The sequence below is a fragment of the Oryctolagus cuniculus genome, chromosome 1 (assembly GCF_964237555.1).
Source record: "Oryctolagus cuniculus chromosome 1, mOryCun1.1, whole genome shotgun sequence".
In the NCBI taxonomy this organism is placed as follows: Eukaryota; Metazoa; Chordata; class Mammalia; order Lagomorpha; family Leporidae; genus Oryctolagus; species Oryctolagus cuniculus.
In genome coordinates this window covers 10,417,817-10,436,605 of record NC_091432.1, presented here as the reverse complement: position 1 = coordinate 10,436,605, position 18,789 = coordinate 10,417,817, and the positions used below count along the sequence as shown (strand labels likewise).

Here is an 18,789-nt window from a genome sequence, read left to right as displayed (position 1 = left end):
AGTAAGACTTCAGGAGTTACTGCTCTTGCGTAGTCACTCTAATTATGGGCTTGTACTGCAGAAGTCAAGCATGTAGTTTGTGCAACTGGATTGCAAGGTCTTTTCTACAAGTTTATTTGCATGAGCACACTGCAGAAGTCACTTCTGCCTGCGAATGGTCTCATGGTTTTGTCCAGGGGAGGTACAGTAGGATAGAAGCTTATAGCCCTTATGGCATTGAGCCTGCAGAGAAAATTCAAAATGGAAAAGGCAAAAGTTTGAGGACACTTGATTACCTCAGGAGCAGGACGTCATGTACTGGAACCCAGCAGGTGTATTTAGGCTGTCTAGCCTTTGAATAGACAGGTACTGTTGGAAGGACTGGGCTGTGCTCTGCCTTGCCCTGGGGTTTCCTGGAGGGTCCCAAGGCTTCTTCCTCTGCCCAAGGGGCTTACCCAAAAGGGAATCTGCAGTGATTCATGTTCAGAAGGAAGTACAGAGGTGAACAGTAACTTGTAGCAGAGGCACTGGGAATCCTGTGTGCGTGTGGACAAACATTACCAACAAATATCCTTCATTTGGTCAAAATTAACTTTATTGTACAGCTTTACTTCATTGGGAATTGGTAACAAAACTGGCACACCAAAGGGATACTGGAAACAGGCCTGATTAAAGAAAATACCTTGGCCAGGTAGTAGAAAGATGAGTAACAAAAGTAAACAGATGTTGGAGTTTTAAAAAAAACATTGAACGAGGTGCCACGATCTATGTGACGGAGGTGGCTTTTCTTCTAAGCTTATTTTCTCCTCTGTCAGCAGAAATGAGAAAGATCTTACCATTCTAACACTCTGATGTGTCCAGCTGTGGCCATGTTGGAGACCACATAGGTATGGGCTGAGGGGAGAAGGCCACAGTGGTTCAGGTACTTTGAGGACGTGGGCTTGGCACAATAGAGCCTCACTGGTGTTTGCTCAGACTGCGTAGCCTGGGCCCAAAGCCAGCTGGCTTGGCAAGCTGGTGATGCCACATCTATACCTAGGTGGCAGGGAACAGGAATGGGGTGGGATCAGCACCTGTTCTGTAGTGAGGAAGCTAACGCAGAACTCTTCAATTCTGCTTCTCATTTTTATACTCAGGCCTTGTTAAACCAGTTCTCCAGCCGGGCACAACCTGTCCTAATGGGAAAGATCTGAACTCTGCAACCTGTTCTCCCCCAACTGTTTTCCCTCTTTCCAGCCCTGACAAACTCTAAGCATTCCTAATAGCCTTGCCGCAGGTGACACGTTGAACCCTAGCCCAGCATTATCTTAGGACCCTCATCTGGACCTGCCATTCCCTCCTAAAACTAAGTGCTTTTCCTTTTAGTCAATGTTCTCTTCTCCCAGTATCCAAAATGGCTGACATGCTTAGAGTAAATCATCCCCTCACCTGGACCAGAAGGCTGGGTGTGGGGAGGGAAGAGAGACAGTGAGTGGTAATGCTAGGCCCTGGGACTTCAGACAAGATCCCCAGGCCTTATTCCTATGTTTGCTCTCTGAAGAGATGCAGGAAACTCTTCAGAACCATGAGGTTAGAAAATTGTTTCCGTTAGACTGATATGCATTTTAAGAATTTATCCTAAATTCCTATCTGGTCTCCAGGAGCGTAAGATACCCAAACAAGACAGGACAGAGTAAGAAGCGTAACTACAGCAACGACGACAAACTTGAATCTTCCTATCTGGATTTAGAACTGTGAAGCAATCGTCTCCAAGCCACTGCTGCTGCTCCAAGGCAGTGCTGTCTAGGTTAGAGTTCCTGCTCATAGCCTTGTACTTTGCCTGAACTCGTGTCCTTCCTCTTGGCTGGTAACACCTATCTCCCAATTTGGTCACTTGTGCTAATAATCACTTTCTTAAACTTCAGATTACAGGTTGGGAGGCAAAAGGAAACCACAGGGAGGTAGGGCCTGATATTCCCTTCAGACTCTGGGTGGAACATGAGACCACAATCCGTGGTGCTAGAGACCTTCTGGGCCACTTGGGAAACAAACAAGGCTTTTCCCAGCGGCCTGGGACGGACACAGGTCGTACCCCTGGGGCTGCACTCCAGGCACTGCCTGGAGCCCGGGAAGGCTGCTGAGAAGTGGGCCAGTAAGGTGAGTTCCCCTTAATCTGAGTGGAATTTTAGTGTTAAGTCTCTCCCCTTTTTAATGACCTCCTGGTTACCTTTTGCTCACCAAGCATCCTGCATCCATCAAGCTAGAGAAAGGAAACAAAACTCATTCCCCTGCCCCAGCAGCACCTTCCTTCCTCCTGGGGGCTCACGTCTCCCCGGACCCCTGCTTGGGCCTTTACACCTAGAAGATGAAGGGGAAGAGTATGAGCCTTTCTGTCCCCAAACCCACCCCCTCTGAATATGAGAACTGTTAGTGGCATTGTCCCTTAAGCTCCCTGGCATTGGCTCCAGGGTCCTCCTCTTTTCTTCCCGACGGGAGGGGGAGCTGGTGTTTATTGGTGAAGATAGGCGTCCAGCCAGAGCTGCCCCGACTCCTTCAGAGAGCTGCAGGACAGAAGAGGGGCAGATGGTGAGGGAGGCAGCCGGTGCAGGAGTGACGGCGCTGCAGCCCTGGGCTTCAAGACCTTTGTCCTTTTATAGTGGCTTTCCTCCCCCTCCACTTCTTGAAAAGGTAGCTTGGGCCATGGTCACCTCCACTCCAGACTGGGAAACCTTTATGTTTCCCACATACGCTTGTCACCTTTCTCCTCGCCCTACCCTTTCCCCCACTTACAGTGCCCTTCTTGGGCCCAGATACTCACTGGACAATGTCGGCAAAGGCTGAGAGCAGGGGCTTGGACTGGTACTCTATGCCGTGCTTGGCACACAAGGACTGCACCAGGGGCGCCACTTTGTGGTAGTTGTGCCGGGGCATCGTGGGGAAGAGACTCGAGAGAGAAGAGGACAGTCGGTGGCTCCTGCTGTCCCGCCTGCTCCTTGCCCACCTCACTTGACACCCCCCCACGCCCCTGGGATCTGGCCTCCCCAGCCATCCCACTCACTGGTGCTCGATCTGGAAGTTGAGGTGCCCACTGAACCAGTCGTTGAAGAAGGACTTGTGGACGTTGCACGTGGCCTGGAGCTGGAGGTCAGAGAAGAGCATGTCCCTGAGCCAGCCCAGCCTCCTCCAAGTACAGGGTGTGGGGTCATCCCTAGTCATTCCCTTCACGTGGCGGCAGGAGACAAGCCTCAAGCTGATGAGGCAATGCTGTTTGGGGGCCTTTTTTTTTTTTAAAAAATATATATCACTACCTCTTCCATCTTTTTCATTAGTTGTGTCATGCTGGGATCTTCCAGGCAACCGTGCCTTACCTGGGTGGAAACCCAGTCCTTGTTCTGGTCATGATCAATGTGCATGGGGATGTGGTTCATCTGTGTCACCCACACAAACCAGTTGCTCTCCAGGAACCTGTTGTCCAAAGCACACACACCAAAAGAGTACAGGCAGAGCCCAGGGCTCTCATTCCCCGTCTACCCTCCACACCAACTCCCAAACCCCTGCTGCTGCCCCCAGGCCCACACCCCCACCGAATTCTACCTGACAATGAGGAAAAGGCCCAGGAAGCCTTTCAGCCCCAACAGCGGCACGTATGTGAGGAAGATGCGGACGTAGAAGGTGACCATCCAGGCCAAGTCCTGCAGCGGCAAAGGCGGAGGGCACAACTGCCACAAAGCAGCTCTTACCTTTCACTGCGCCTGTTTCTGCACCTGGCACAGTCCTGCAGGTACCCGACTGCAACACTCAGCTGCCCCGCCCTGTGATACCCAGTGCCCCTGTCCCTTTCTACTACCCCTGGCCCTCGTGGCCTCTCACCTTTATAAGGAACAAGACCCATCCGGGGCCTCCCCACCTCCAGCTCCTCCCCAACCCATCTAAACCCTGCTTGCTGCCACATGCTCAGGACCACGGCTCAGCCCAACCAAATCTCTAAACCCTCTTCGTACACCGAACCAAGCACCATACTCTTGCCCTGACACACAATGTGTCTGGTGGCCTGTTTTACCCCTTACTTCCTAGCCTCTCCGCTCACTTCATCCTCCCCCTCCCCAACCTCTCTCTGCCTGTCCTCCAAGGCCAGCTAGAAAAGCAATTTCAAAACGGCAGCCACAGGGCCCTTTTGGGATCCCCACAACCTGTTGCCCGTACCTCTTAAGGGATCAACCACGGTCAGCTTCATCAAGTTTGCTGAGAGTGGGTTCATCTCCCTCTTCCCTGGCTTCATGCCCAGCACAAGAGCCTCAGGAAACACTGGCTGTAGGCAACCAGGGACTAAGGCCAGGCTGCCTGCTGAGCCCTGTCACTCCGCCCTACCCAGAGATAAGGATCTACACCTGGTTCCATTGCTCTGCTCTAAATTAGGCCTGGAGTCAGTCTCCGCTTCCCTTGGGAGATCCCTTCCCCTCCCCAGACAACTGGATGTGTAACTCTGGGGCCAAGGGTACTCACCACCCACTTCTTCCGCTGGAAAACAAAATAGAAAATATACCACTGGAAGTAGAGAGGCAGCAAGGCTGGGGGCCCAACTGGGAGAGAGACAGAGACAGGAGGCATGAGCAGTGGCAGTGAGTGGTGGGGAGACAGCTTCTGGTAGGGGGTACCTCCTCTGCCATCCCCTCCTGTGGCCCCTCCAACTGCCTCAGCACCCTGCAAGCCCCTGACACCAGCAGGCAGTGAAGGTGGCTGTGGGTGTCAGCCTGGGGATGCCAGGGAGGGCAAGGGGTGGGAGTGACATTCTTCTCCAGGGAAGAGGGCAGCGGGGGAATGTGCTCTGCTCCCGTGCCTTGAAAAGGGCACTTCCGGGTGTTGCACTGGACACGCTGTATCCTGCCCCAGGCCTTCCTCTTGGCCCCCAGCCTGCCCCTCCTGTCATCTGCCCTGTGTTCCTGGCTGCTCCACCATGCAGGTGCAGAAACGGGGGCAGGAAGGTGTGTGTTCAGCAGGATCCTAGGGACCCTTCACAGGCTGAGCCCACCTCCTTGGACGTGGGGTGGGGGGAGGGTGTGGGCCTGTGCAACCCCAACCTCAAGCCCTAGAGGTCGGCTGTAAGAAGGAACAGAGGGACTTTTCAAAGAAAACTATGAACTGAAGAAGTGGATTCCATTTCCTTCTCTTATCCTTTCTCTGCAGTACCTTGCGGTTACCTGTGACCTCCTGCAGAGCCTACCGTGGCTCCTCTATCTCCAGGCCCAGGACTCTAAAATTCCTTCTTCAGGAAGTCTGCTCCGCCCTCCCGTCCTGTCCACCTTTCTTTAGAAGGGGTAGTTGGGAAGAGGCAGTTACGATAAACTTCAAACCAAAGTGGATCACAGGACTTCCTCCCTCCCTGCCTTTAGCGATTTGAAATTTTACGGAGTTTAAAGCTCCACATTGAAGCATTAGGGGAAGACTTTTAAAGCAGTCTTCAGAAAGTGTATAAGACAGCCAAGGGACATCTGGCTTCAGCAGCTCCTTCACTGCCTCCTCAGGCCTCCCGCCCACAGCTGTTTGTACTCTCGTTCTCCCAGGGGGCTGAACTGGGCCCGCCAGGTCACTCTGACCCAGATCTCCGAAGCTGAAGACGAAAGCTTAATTAGGAAAGCCCCACCTGACCAGGCAGATTCTGAGTCAATTAAAAGGCGTTGACACTGGGGTTGCGGGAGCTGGTCTGCCACAATCTCAAGGCCTTTTAATTCAACATTAGCCTAATGGTCAGCTTTGCTCAGCAGCGATGGCAAACTGTGCCCATACAGTGAGGAACCAAGTCTGGGGGCAGAGTCCTTTCTCTGCACTTTGCCCGAGAATACCACAGTCCCTTGGAAGAGTGGCTTCCGCCTCACACCCCTTCAGCACCCCCCCGTGCAGCAACTCCTGGGTTGGTTCCAGACACTCACTCAGGAAGAAGTACTTGTGCTGATGGTTGTATGGCATGTACTTTTTCTTCTGTTTCCCAAGCTGTGAAAAGAGCAAGCAAGTCAGCATTAATAGCTGCCTCTTCCCCCTTACGACCTTGGCTTCTCCCTGCTCAGAAGTTTAGGCCTACTGCAGGAGCTATAAGCTTAGAAGTGCTACTGGAAGCTCCTAGCAGGCCCAGCCTTACTTCCAGCACAGGGAACACGAAGCCATGGGCTGCATCTGTGGAATCTGCCAAGGCCTGTAGCTCAGTGGTCCACGTCCAGAAGAGGCTGTGCACAACACAGAGTCTCCAAGTCCTCAAGACTCCTGTGTTGCTCCAATACCTCTGTCATACGAATTCCAGGCCCAAGCCCCACTGCCGTCTTCCTTCCTCCCATGTGGTACCTTTCAGAGTCTCCATGGAAAACTATTTTCACCCCTAGACAGGAAACTACTCCCTCTATGTCCAGCCTCTAACTGCCCCAGCCCCCAAAATCTTCTGGTCTCCTGACTTCAACATGAACTTTACAAAGATCCCAGGGTTGGCGCTGTGGCACAGTGTGCTAGGCCTCCGCCTGCATCACTGGCACCCCATATGGGCGCTGGTTCAAGTCCCAGCTGGTTTTCTTTGGATGCAGCTCTCTTCTATGGCCTGGGAAAGTAGCAGAAGATGGCCCAAGTGATTGGGCCCCTGCACCCACGCAGGAGACCCAAAAGAAGCTCCTGGCTCCTGGCTTTGGATCAGCCCAGCTCCAGCTCTTCTGGCCATTTAGGCAGTGAACCAGCAGATGGAAGACCTCTCTCTCTCCCTCTCGCTGTCTGTCACTCTGCCTCCCAGATAAATAAATACATAAATCTTTAAAATAAAAATTCCTTGCCAGCTATGCTGTGCTTAGCATGTTTGTGCAAAGGATACCAAGAACAACTTCGAGATCTGAAGGTTCTGGCAAAGTTCTCCCTGGTGGTTGGTGGTTGTAAGTGTAGCTGCTGAAGAGATAAGCTGGAACTTCCAGGTCAACCGGCCAGCATAGAACCCCAGCGTGGCTCACAGAAACCTGACACTGAAGCTCTGCTGTCTCACTCCACGCCTCCTCTCCTGCATCCCCAGGGCTGAGGAGGAGCACAGAACCCACAGCAGAATGCTGGCGCATCCTCTCAGCACCCACCTGCTGTGTTCACGACTTGTTTCTAAAAAAGGAGATTGTTTACTTGAAAGGCAGGGTGACAGGGAGAGGGAAGAAACAGGGAGAACTAAGGGGAGGGAAGAAGGGAAGGAGAGGAGGTTGGCCTTCCATCTGCTGGTTCGTTCTCTAAATATCCCAGCAGCTAGGATTGGGCCAGGCCGAAGCCAGGAGCCAGGAACTCCATCCAGGTCTCTCCCATGTTGGTGGCAGGGAGCCAAGTACTTGGGCCATCAACCACTGGTACATCAGCAGGACGTAGAGACAGCCAGGACTCTAATGGCACTCTGAGAAGGCATGTGGGTGCCCCAAGCAGCAGCTTAACCCGCTGTGTCTCAATGCAGGCCCCAGGACATTTATTGAGAGCCGATCTCAAGGAAGCATTCCTTCTACATTCATGAGTTCATTCAACAACTACTGGAAATCCTACTGTGTGCCAGGCCCTATTCTGAGTACTGAAGATTCAGAGGTGAACAATACAAAGTTCCTGCCCACAGGAGCTTATAACCTGAGAAGATGAAGTTGGTAGTAAGTCCACATAGAGGTCAAGGTAATTTACAGATTAAAAACAGGAAAACATGGGCCGGCGCCGTGGCTCACTTGGTTAATCCTCCGCCTGTGGCGCCAGCATCCCATATGGGCGCCAGGTTCTAGTCCCAGCTGCTCCTCTTCCAGTCCAGCTCTCCGCTGTGGCCCGGGAGGGCCGTGGAGGATGGCCCAAGTGCTTGGACACCTGCACCCGCATGGGAGACCAGGAGGAAGCACCTGGCTCCTGGCTTCAGATTGGCGCAGTGCTGGCTGTGGCGGCCATTTGAGGAGTGAACCAACGGAAGGAAGACCTTTCTCTCTGTCTCTCTCTCTCACTGTCTAGCTCTATCTGTCAAAAAAAAAAAAAAAAAAAAAAAAAAAACACCAGGAAAACATTACAGCAAGTGATGTTTTGGTGAAGTGAAGCAGTCTAGCCTCCCTTAGATGCTGACATCTGAACTTGGACCTGAATCATGAGAAGGATCAGCAATGCAAAGATTCAGGGGAACATTCAAAGTCAAAGGAATGGCTTTACCAAGGCTCTTGTGATGTTCAAGACCAGGAAAACCAGACAGGGGCCAGAAAGTATATGATCTTAGGAAGTCCCAGTGAGGCCTCACTAAGGAGTCTGGGTTTTAGTTCAATGGCAATGAGAAGTCACTGGAAGGCTTTCTATGCTTTGTGCTTTAGAAGGCTCCCTCTGGCTGGAGATGTGGAGAATGAACTGCAGGCTGCAGGTACAGTCTTAGGGAGACCAGTGAAGATGCCAAAGCTAATTCAGACAAGATGGACCAGACCCAGTGGGGCTGGAGAAGCTGACAGACCTGAGATCTGTTTAGAAGGCAGTGTGAACAAGGCTTGCAGTGGTGAGTCATACCACCCTAGGCAAGACTAATGGAAAGGGAAACCTGGAAGAAGAGCACCCTTCTTTTTTTGTGTGGTGGGTGGGACACACCCCTGGCCTCCCATCTTGGAACTGTGAAGGGAAAGTGCTCTATCTGTTGCTGCCTCCTTGAATGGCAACCAAATGCCACTATGACCTTATTGACTTTGCCCCATTTGTTTAGATCCTTGGAGGTCAGAAGGGTTCTAATTAGGGCAAAGTCCTTCTTGTCCGAGAGTTGGGAGGCTCTGGGTGGATGCCACTGTGTCAGCATAGGCATCAATGTCAAATAATCTGCATCCAGAGGAAATGAACCAAGCCCTAAGCAGCCTGCAGGCATTCTCTAATAGGCAGCCTATGCTCAGCCTCATAGCTGGGGGGATGGGGCGAGAAGGAACAAAAGCCTATTTTGGGTCCTAAATCAGTCTCTACTTTTGATGTCTGTAGACAGGAGTTTCCCGAAAACCCTAAATCAAGAAGCAATGAGGGCAGTAGTGTGCGACAGTTCCCTTCCACTTAGCTCCCCACCTCCCTACCTTGACCTTTTAAAAAGACTCTAGTGACAACAGAAGTGCTACCAAGAGCCCAGTGCTGTGCCCACACTGCCCTAGAAGCAGCCATTGGAACCAAGTGAGGTCAAGGCTGTCTCATGGTCAGCATACTGTTGACCATAACAACATTGGATGTGTACACACCAGAGCAGCCCATGCTTAGGAGGTGGGAACACGAGACCTGTATGGACAGATGGGGCATAAGCCTCAAGCTATGAGCTCCTCGTGCTAGGACAGCCAGTGCTGCCAAGGCCCTCCCAGAGTCCTCATGGCTGGAGGGGAAGGAGGAGGAGAGCCAGGCTACCTTGAACTCGTGCCTGGAACTGAAACTTGTCCAACAACAGTTTAATTCCTGGCAGGCTGAAATGTCATAAAGTGGGGGTGCAGGAGCTGGTAGAACTGAGCTGGGGTTTTAAACCAACTTTTCAAAGTACTCTGTTGGCCACTGAGAACCTTCTACTGCCTTAGACTTAATAAAAGTTCACTAGATCTCTGTCCCCAAGCACTCTTCCTTCGGCTTATGATTTCTGCTCACAACCTCAGATGGCATTTCTTTTTTTTTTTTCTTTTTTTTTTTTTTTTTTTTTGACAGGCAGAGTGGACAGTGAGAGAGACAGAGAGAAAGGTCTTCCTTTGCTGTTGGTTCACCCCGCTAATGGCCACCGTGGCCAGCAGGCCGGCGCACCACACCTATCTGAAGGCAAGAGCCAGGTGCTTATCCTGGTCTCCCATGGAGTGCAGGGCCCAAGGACTTGGGCCATCCTCCACTGCACTCCCTGGCCACAGCAGAGAGCTGGCCTGGAAGAGGGGCAACCTGGACAGAATCCGGTGCCCCGACTGGGACTAGAACCTGGTATGCCAGCGCCGCAAGGCGGAGGATTAGCCTATTGAGCCGCGGCACCGGCCAGATGGCATTTCAAACCCAACTCTGACGGCCCTGGAGATCAATCTGTGATCAGATGGTGGGAAGTAGTTGTTTCTCAGTATCTGTGGAGGATTGGTTCCAGGACCCCCACCTTGAGAATACAAAAATCTGTAGATGCTGTAGTCCCTTTCCCCCCAGGTATGACTTGCAATGCTTAGTAGAACATAAGTGCTATGGAAATGGTTGTTTTATTGCACTGCTCAGGGAAAAGAGCCTGTACATGTTTGGTACAGATGCACTTTTTTGCTTCCTAATATTTCTGCTCTGTAGATGGTTGAATCCACAGATGCAGAACTGATGGTTATGGAAGACTGACTACTCAGTGAATGAATATTCTAGGTACTGGAGCATCAAAGAACAGTCAGACAGTCCAGCCCTGGATGGGGAGACTGTGACAAAAACAGGATCTCCAAGTATAAAAAACAGAAATACTAAGTGCAAGGGGAGTGACTGCCTGGGGCAGGAGTGTCAAAAAGTACCACTCATTCTCAATAAGCATGAGCAGGGCCTTGCACAGTTCCTCTCTGGGTCCTTCGCAGCATGTGTACTACATGCAATAACTAATCTGTGCTAGAAGTCCCTCTAGGAAGGACAAGGGATTCTGTTCTAGGCAGTCCTGCTTTAAATAATCTGTTGCCACCCAGAACTTCCGAACAGCAAGGGGCCCAGCCAGCCCGTCATCCTCTGATGTCTTACTACACTGACAACATTGTGATCATTTGTCACAAAGCCCTCTGTGCTGCCTGCTTTCCATTCTCTGAGCCATTTCCAGTGATACCTTTGCTCACCTCCACTGAGAGGATCTTCCCCAAGGCAAAGAAGAAGGGATGCATGTTGATATCTGGGTCTTTGCGAAAGCAGTTGGGCTTGGCGTGGTGCTGGAAGTGCATGTGGTTCCACCAACTGGCAGGGGCGCCCTGTAGAAAACCAGATATGAGTACAAAAACCTACTGTCTCTCACTTCCCAGTTCCAGGTGGCCCCTCCCCATCTCACGAACCTTCAGGTGGCCAATCACAAAATGATGCAGCAAGTGGTTCCACGTGGAAGTGCTGAAGACGGACAGGTGCCCAAAGTCATGCTGTAGCCAACCAGCCTGGGCCTGGGGGGAAAGGTTCATGCTGAGAGCAGCTCACCAGCCCAGCATCCCCTCCAACCTCTCTTCCTTCTTCCACTCAGGGCTGAGATAGCCGCACCACCCCTACCAGGCAAATCAAGAAAGAAATCAGGAAACCCAGCTCCTGAGTCTGGCTCCACCCCTGACTGAGACAAATCACGACGCTTTCTGTTGTTCTTCACTTTGCCCAGCTCTGAAGTTCCAGGACTTATGACAGGCTGACATCCAGACTATGGAGAAGACTCAGTGGTGAGCAGGCTTGCTAAATGGCTTCTGACACCCAACTATTAGTTCCCAAACATTATCAGCACATTGGGCAATGTCGGTGGCAGTAGGGAACCAAGCTTTGCTGAGAAAGCAGGATCTTAGTTCTCGGCACACCTGGGCTATCGTGGGACCTGAACTTGAAGTTAGAGAACAAATTCCCCAGGAATGGAATCCTGGAAGAAACAGCTAGAGGCAGTGAGAGAAACAAAGCGGTCCATGTGGCGGAAGAGCAGATAAAAGCCACACACAGTGGAATGTATTTTCTTTTTCTGAAGCAACTGTCCCAAGTATCTTCAGATCTGCCCTGGTCAGAGCACAAGGTTTCTTAGCCTCTGAAGGGTACAGAAAGCTTCCTCCATTGATGGTGAGCATGGCTGCGCATCGACAAGCCACAGGTCTCACCTGAACCACACTGAGCAGCACTGCAGAGAGGAGGAAGGGCACTAAGGACGTCCCAAAGACCCAAAGAGTGAGCCAGGCAGCAACATCCAGCAGCAGGATGTGCAGCAGGTACAGCAGGAAGAAGATGTGGTTGGTCTTCATGAGCCCCATCCGCTCCACTGTGGCCCGCAGCTCCCGGAACTCATCAGTCAGCTCTTTCTGTGGAAGAATGGGGAAGAAGGAGGAGCTGTTACTCTTCCCAGCTGCAACCCAGCCCTGCTGGAGACAACGGCTCTCTCAGGCTCATGGACTTCCCACTGAGACAGCTGCGAGAAGTCCAGTCCTAGGCCGAGATACCACATCAATAAATAAGGATGACCAGAGGAGGTGCCCTGGGATCCTTACAGTTAAGCAGACTTGATTCCGGTCCCCATTCTGCCACTGACTACCCATGTGATCCCTGGCCTCTTGCCCGCCCTCGTGTATGAATTCATACTTGGCATATACTAAGTCTCATATCGATGATGATGGTGGTGGTAATGGTGATGACCACCTTGAGGTGTGCTAGGATTCCTGTTCCCCTGGGCCTGGAACCCCACGTGTAAGAGAAGGCAGGATCTTGAGACTCCAGAGAGCTACTGACTGGTCCCTGTCCCTCGCCACCCCATCTAGGTTTGCTTCCTGGCCCCTCCCCTTCAACAGCCAAGTCTCCAAACAGCAAACAGGGTCTCACGTTCTTGGTGGGCTCAAAGCTGGGCTGCTCCGGAGAAAGTTCCCCAATGAGGAGAGAGTTCATGTATTTCCTCACAAGGCCCTTGTCGATGTGGAATGCCACAAAGGGATCCTGCAAGCAAGAGAAGACAGGTGAGGGCTAGCCCCCGTTCCCCGCACTCCTGCTGGCCAGAAAGAAGGGTGAAGCTACGCTGAAGCCCAGACCACTTCTCTTCCCCGAGATGCCCTGGGGGTGTCCACAACTGGAGCTCACCCAGCATCTGTATTCCATTAAGAATGTCGCTGTGATGGCCCAGAGAGACAGCCTGGACTGGCCTTTCCCCGGGGGGTTTTTGGGGACAACTTCTGCCCATGATTTAGTCAGATGAAACAGAAGGACTGGGTGGGATTTCCAACAAGTCTCTCCAGTCTGTGAGCCCTGGTTCCCCACAAACTGCGATGAGGTGGTCTCCTTATGCCCGAATAGGGGTTACTTTCCAATCTTTCCCTCTTCCCTTTGCTGCTGTACTGGAGAGGTGCCCTGGCCACCCCACGGCCCCAGGGTAGCTAATTCTGGTTCAAATCCATTGCTACCAGGTTCCCGTTGGCAGGTCGAGCGCCCCCACCCCCCTACCCCGGGACACAGCATGGTGGGCGGGGGCCAGGGCGGAGTCAACAGCCGGTGGTACCACACATCACCACCAATCGCCGCGCGTGCCGCCGCATCTCTGGCCCCAAATCCCACTGCGGGAAACCCAAGTGTCCGGCTTCGAGTGCGCAGGCGCAGGCCCACGCCTGCGCTGTCGCAGCGGCAGTGGCCCGGACTCCGGCGTGGACACCGCGGTGCCCGGTGCAGGCTCTGTTTTCGCCCTCTAGGCGGGCTGCCTCGGATCGAGGAGCGGGTCCTCGTCCCACAGCGTCTAAGCTCGGCCGAGACCCACCGGGAAGCCCGGAGACCCGACGCGCTCTGGGATGTTAGAGCGATGGTCGGGGGCCCTGGAGAGGGAAATGCGGTGACGCCAACGCCCCCCAGGGAGGGCCCGGCGCTCCCACCCTGGGCGCTCCCGCCTTAGCCCCGAGAGCGGGTGGTCCGCAAAGCAGCGGGGCTGGGGCTGGGGCTGGGGGGGGGCGCTGCCTCTGCAGCGAGGCTCCGGGGAGCGGGGGACGCGACCCCGGAACAGAACAGCCCTCCTCAGCGCCGGCCTGCCGCGGAGTGGCCGCCCGCACCGCCAGGATCCCCGCTCAGTGTGTGCATGTGCCGGCGCCCCACCTCCATCACGCCGCCGCCGCTTCTCCCAGTGCGCCCGCCCCGCCGGCCCCTCGGGCCACTGCAGCCCCCTCCCCACCCTTCCCGCTTCACACCACGCAGGGGGGCCCGTTACAGCCCCTCTCCTGCTCCCTGCGGCGCCCCAGCTCGCGAGCCGGGTAAGCGTCGAGGCGAGGCCGCGGGCCGGGCCGGGCCTCCGTCCCTCTGACACGGAGCCCCCCTTCCCTCGCGCCTCCCGATCCCGGCCGCACCAACGCTGCCTGCGCCATGCATTCTCGCTCCCCTGCTTCGGCCCAGCTTCGGGTCGTGAGGCGCCCGGGGGCTGCGGGCCGAATGCACGGGTTGGCAACGCAAGTCCTTTGTGTGCGTGCGCACGTTGCGGGACTCCATCCCCACCCGTCGGCCTGGTTTCCAAAGCCCCTCTCCTGCCCTGGCCACCTGCGTCCACGGGACTCCCAACCACCCGACAACAGGTTGGCCGGGGCGCCCAGATCTGTCGGTGTTCGGCCCCCAGGATGCCAAACTTCCTGTCTCCCGCGCAGGCAGCCTCGGGCTGCAGCCGCCCGGCCCCGCCCCCGCCCGGCGCCGCTCACCGTGGCATCCTGCCCGGCGTAGTGGCTGATGACCCGGGAGCCCCCCGGGTGCCGGCGGACGAACTCGCTGATGTTGTACACCTTCCGGTCGATCACGAGCCACCGCTCCTTCTCGCGTCCGGAGTGCAGTGCCACCTCGTCCCAGGTGAAGTAGCGCGGGCTGGGCCCCTCGGCCGGGGTCTCGGGGGCCATCGCCGGCCTGGCGACGCCGCGCGCCGGCCCGGCAGGGGCTTGTCAGGCGCGCGCGCTCGGGGCCCGCGGGGTAGCGCACGGCGGTCTCGCGGGCTCCGGGAGCGGGTCCGCTGGCGCGCGCCCGTGCGCCGTCGCCCGCGCGCCGGGTTTTCAGCACCCGCGGAGCGGACCGCCGAGCCGGGCAGCGCGCGCTCCTATTGGCTGCGCCGCGTGGCGCGGGGCGCAGGCCCCGCCCCGCGCCGGTCCTCGGGGGCGGGCGCCGGCGGGGGGACCTGGACGACCGCAGGCTCCTTAAAGGGGTCGCCCTCGTTCCACTTCCTGAGCGGCGTCCGGCGGAATGCTGAGGTGACGGCTGCCTGAGGGCGGCGCGGACGGAATAACGGTTCCCGGCGCGGCCGGGCTGCCGAGGCAGAGGGCCCTCAGGGAGTAGGCGTTGGAAGTGGGCGGAGCTCTGGGTGGACTTAACAGAATTTATTTGCGCAAAGATCTCCTTTGACCTGTCCACTAAAGATTCGGAGCGTTCCTCCTCAGCAAGGCGGGCAGCCGCGGTTTGTAGGAAAAAAAAAAAAAAGTAGCATCAGCAACAGGCAGAAGCGGCCTGATTGGCTGCGGTTCCCGGCTTCTCCTTATTTGGAAATGGCCGGGCCGTTCGCAGCCCGTGATTGGCTGAGAGCTCGGCCGCCGCGATTGGCCGGGACTCCGCTGCTGGGCACGGGAGCGCGCGGTTCCGTTCGGTTGCAGGCTGCGTGTTTACCTCGGTTCTGGTTCCTTGACTAGAAGGGTAGCTGTGAGGCCAGATTGAATTTAACAGTTCCCAGCGCTTTTTTTTTTTCTTAAGTTGAGAGATAAAATCGAATGCATCATGTACAACATGTAGCGAAGTATACTTGTGTATATGTTGTGGAATGGTTAAATATAGCTAATTATGCATGACCTCACATAATTAGGATGTTCGTGGCGAGCTTACTCAAAGTGCAGTTTCTTTTTGCCGTTTCGACGACCACGATATGTGGTCACTAACTATAGCTCCCTTGCTGGCCAGTCCATCTCTTGAACTTTCTCCTCCTGTAAGCGATTATATGTCCTCTGACCACTCTCTAACCAGTCCAGTTTTTGGTAACCACCATCTACTTTCTACTTCTATGAGATTAGAGGTTTTTTTCATTTGAAGATTTTGTATTGATTTGAAAGGCAGAGTAACAAAGAGTCAGAAATTTTCCATCTGATGATTCACTCCCAGAATCTGCAACAGCCAGATCTGGGCCAGCCTGAAGCCAGGAATTCCATCCTGGTCTCCCACATGGGTTGGCAGGAGCCCGAGTACTTGGGCCATCTTCCTCTGCCGCCTCAGGAGCATTAGCAGGAAGCTGGCTCAGAAGCAGAGCAGCCAGGAATGGAACTGGCAGGCCAGTGTGGGATGCTGGCATCCAAAGCTGCTGCTTAGCCCGAGTCAGACCCTTTGAGATCAGTCTTTTTCAGTCCATGGATCAGTGAGATCATGTGGTGTTTGTCTCTCTGTCTATAGCAAACTTCTTTAACATAACGTCCTCTGGTTTTATCCATGTTGTTGCAAATGACAAGATTTCATTCTTTTTTATGGCTGAATACTAGTCCATTGTGTATATGTACACCACATTTGCTTTATCCCTTCATCCATTTGCTTGTGGACACTTAGATTGAGGTCACATCTTGGCTATTTTGAATCATGCTGGGAAAAAACAAGGGAGTACAGATGTATGTTCTTTTTTTTTTTTTTTTTTTGACAGGCAGAGTGGACAGTGAGAGAGAGAGACAGAGAGAGAAAGGTCTTCCTTTGCCGTTGGTTCACTCTCTAATGGCCGCCGCTGCAGCCGGCGCACCGCGCTGATCCGATGGCAGGAGCCAGGATCCAGGTGCTTTTCCTGGTCTCCCATGAGGTGCAGGGCCCAAGCACCTGGGCCATCCTCCACTGCACTCCCTGGCCATAGCAGAGAGCTGGCCTGGAAGAGGGGCAACCGGGACAGAATCCGGCACCCCGACCGGGACTAGAACCCGGTGTGCCGGCGCCGCAAGGTGGAGGATTAGCCTATTGAGCCACGGCGCCGGCTCTCAGATGTATGTTCAATATACTAATTTCATTTCCTTTGAATACATAACCTCTGGTGGGCTTGCTGGATTATATGACAGTTCTATTTTTAATTTTTGGAGGAATCTCCTTACTGTTTTCCATAATTTACATACCTATCAACAGTGTAGGGGTTTCTTTTTGGCCAACCTTTGTTATGTTTGACACCTCATTGTGACTTTGATTTGCATTCTCCTGCTGGTTGAGCATTTTTATCATATACCTGTTAGCCATTAATATGTCTTCTTTTGAGAAATATCTAATCAGGGCCAGCGCCGTGGCTCACTTGGTTTATCCTCCGCCTGTGGCACTGGCATCCCATATGGGTGCCAGGTTCTAGTCCCAGTTGCTCCTCTTCCAGTCCAGCTCTCTGCTGTGGCCCGGGAGGGCAGTGGAGGATGGCCCAAGTGCTTGGGCCCTGCACCCGCATGGGAGACCAGGAGAAGCACCTGGTTCCTGGCTTTGGATCGGCGCAGCACTGGCCATAGCGGCCATTTGGGGGGTGAACCAACAAAAGGAAGACCTTTCTCTCTGTCTCTCCCTCTCACTGTCTGTAACTCTACCTGTCAAATAACAAAAAAAGAAATATCTAATCAAATCTTTGCCCATTATAAAATAAATCGATTTGTTTTCTTGCTAGTGAGTTATGTTTGAGTTCCTTTTATCTTTTGGAATATATCAGGAACCTAGCTTGCAAATGTTTTCTCCTACTCTATAGGTAGTCTCTTCACTTTGTTGTTTCCTTTGCTGTGCTGATGCTTTTTAGTCTGATGTAACCCCACTGGTTTATTTTTGCTTTTGTCAACTCTGTTTTTGAGGTCACATCAGAAATTCATTGCCTAGATTGAAGGCATGGAGTGTTCCCTCTATGTTTTCTTTTAGTAGATTCATAGTTTGGAGTGTTACATTTAAGTCTTTAATCCATTCTGCATTGGATTTTGTATATGATGACAGATAAGGGTTTAATCTCATTGTTCTTCATGTAGTTATGCACTTTTTTTTTTTTTAGCACGAGTTACTGAATAGACTATTATTTTTGAAAGATTGGCCAAAGCCTTGGGCACTGGACTTCTGTGATCTCAGTGTGGAATTCATAATTTGCAATGTCAGATGAATTGGATGATTCCTTTTGCTCTCTTCATATTTTTATACATCATGACACCTCACAAATGAAACCATATTTTTTAAAAAAGATTTATGTATTTATTTATTGGAAAGGCAGAATTGCAACAAAAGAAGGAGAGAGAGATCTTCTATCCCAAATGGCTGCAACAAAGGGTCTGGAACTCCATCCCGGTTTCCCACGTGTGTGCCAGGGTCCAAGAACTTGGGCCATCTTCCTCTACTGTCCCAGGCTCATTAGCAGGGAGCTGGAGTAGAACTGGAGAATCCAGGACTTGAATTGGAAAATTATATGGGATGTCAGTGTTGCAGGTGGCTGCTTAACTCACTGTGCCACAATGCTGGCTCCAAATGAGACCATTTGATGTACAAAGAATATCTGCAAAGGAGTAATTAAAACTTAGGGTCCAGCGCATCAGGGAGTTTATTATATCAGAAAAATAATACCAAGAAACTGATGTTTGATCCTTAACAGAAGTCTCTCTGAACTGTATTGAGCAAAATCAAATGAAAATTTAGGCAAGAAAAATAGTTTAACAGGCTTAGAGCCAATTGGTCATAGTATTTTTTTTTTTTTCGGGACATGCTGGCGATTAAGGACCACAGTTTGCTGTGAAATGATGTGATTTAAAGAAGTATCCTGAAGCAGGTGTTTGGCCTACAGGATCTGGTTCCCAGCTGTGCTTCCAATTCCAGCTTCCTGCTATGGGAAACAACAAGTGATGGCACAAGTAGTTGGGTCCCTGATACCCACATGAGAGACCTAGATTAGAAGTCCCTGGCACCTGACTTCTGGCTCTGATACTCCCTCCCTATCCCTTTGCCTATCAAATAGGCAAATAAATAATTTTAAAATGTTCCCAGTAGGGACTGGCGCTGTGGCATAGCAGGTAAAGCCATCACCTGCAGTGCCGGCATCCCATATGGGCGCCGGTTCAAGTCCCAGCTGCTCCACTTCCAATCCAGCTCTCTGCTATGGCCTGGGAAAGCAGTAGAAGATGGCTCAAGTGCTTGGGCCCCTGCTCCATGTGGGAGACTCGGAAGAAGCTTCTGGCTCCTGGCTTCAGATAGGCCCAGCTGCAG

At 52.9% G+C, this 18,789-nt stretch overlaps 1 protein-coding gene across 2 annotated transcripts; it reads right to left on the bottom strand.

The window, feature by feature from the left end:
- Positions 1-552: 552 nt before the first annotated feature.
- Positions 553-14,648, bottom strand: FADS1 (fatty acid desaturase 1). Of its 2 annotated transcripts, XM_070069685.1 has the most exons (13): positions 14,563-14,579; positions 14,289-14,518; positions 12,451-12,561; positions 11,739-11,936; positions 10,953-11,054; positions 10,743-10,871; positions 5,886-5,946; positions 4,462-4,538; positions 3,553-3,650; positions 3,327-3,423; positions 3,017-3,096; positions 2,777-2,902; positions 553-2,519 (listed from the first exon to the last, which is right to left on the bottom strand). In XM_070069685.1, the coding sequence occupies exons 2-13, from the start codon at positions 14,478-14,480 to the stop codon at positions 2,468-2,470; spliced, it is 1,323 nt and encodes a 440-aa protein (XP_069925786.1). In that variant the 5' UTR covers positions 14,481-14,518; positions 14,563-14,579; the 3' UTR covers positions 553-2,467. The 2 variants fall into 2 exon arrangements, with proteins under 2 accessions (XP_069925786.1, XP_008272627.3); XM_008274405.4 differs by having other exon boundaries at positions 14,289-14,648.
- Between the last annotated feature and the right edge of the window lie 4,141 nt (positions 14,649-18,789).

Excerpts from the sequence above, each read along its gene's own strand:
- FADS1 (XM_008274405.4), bottom strand. The coding sequence starts at position 14,480 with ATGGCCCCCGAGACCCCGGCCGAGGGGCCCAGCCCGCGCTACTTCACC. Across the intron at positions 5,947-10,742 it reads GGAAGATCCTCTCAGTGGAG|CTTGGGAAACAGAAGAAAAA; the intron begins GTGAGCAAAGGT and ends CTCTTTTCACAG. Across the intron at positions 2,520-2,776 it reads GCCTTTGCCGACATTGTCCA|CTCTCTGAAGGAGTCGGGGC; the intron begins GTGAGTATCTGG and ends TCTGTCCTGCAG.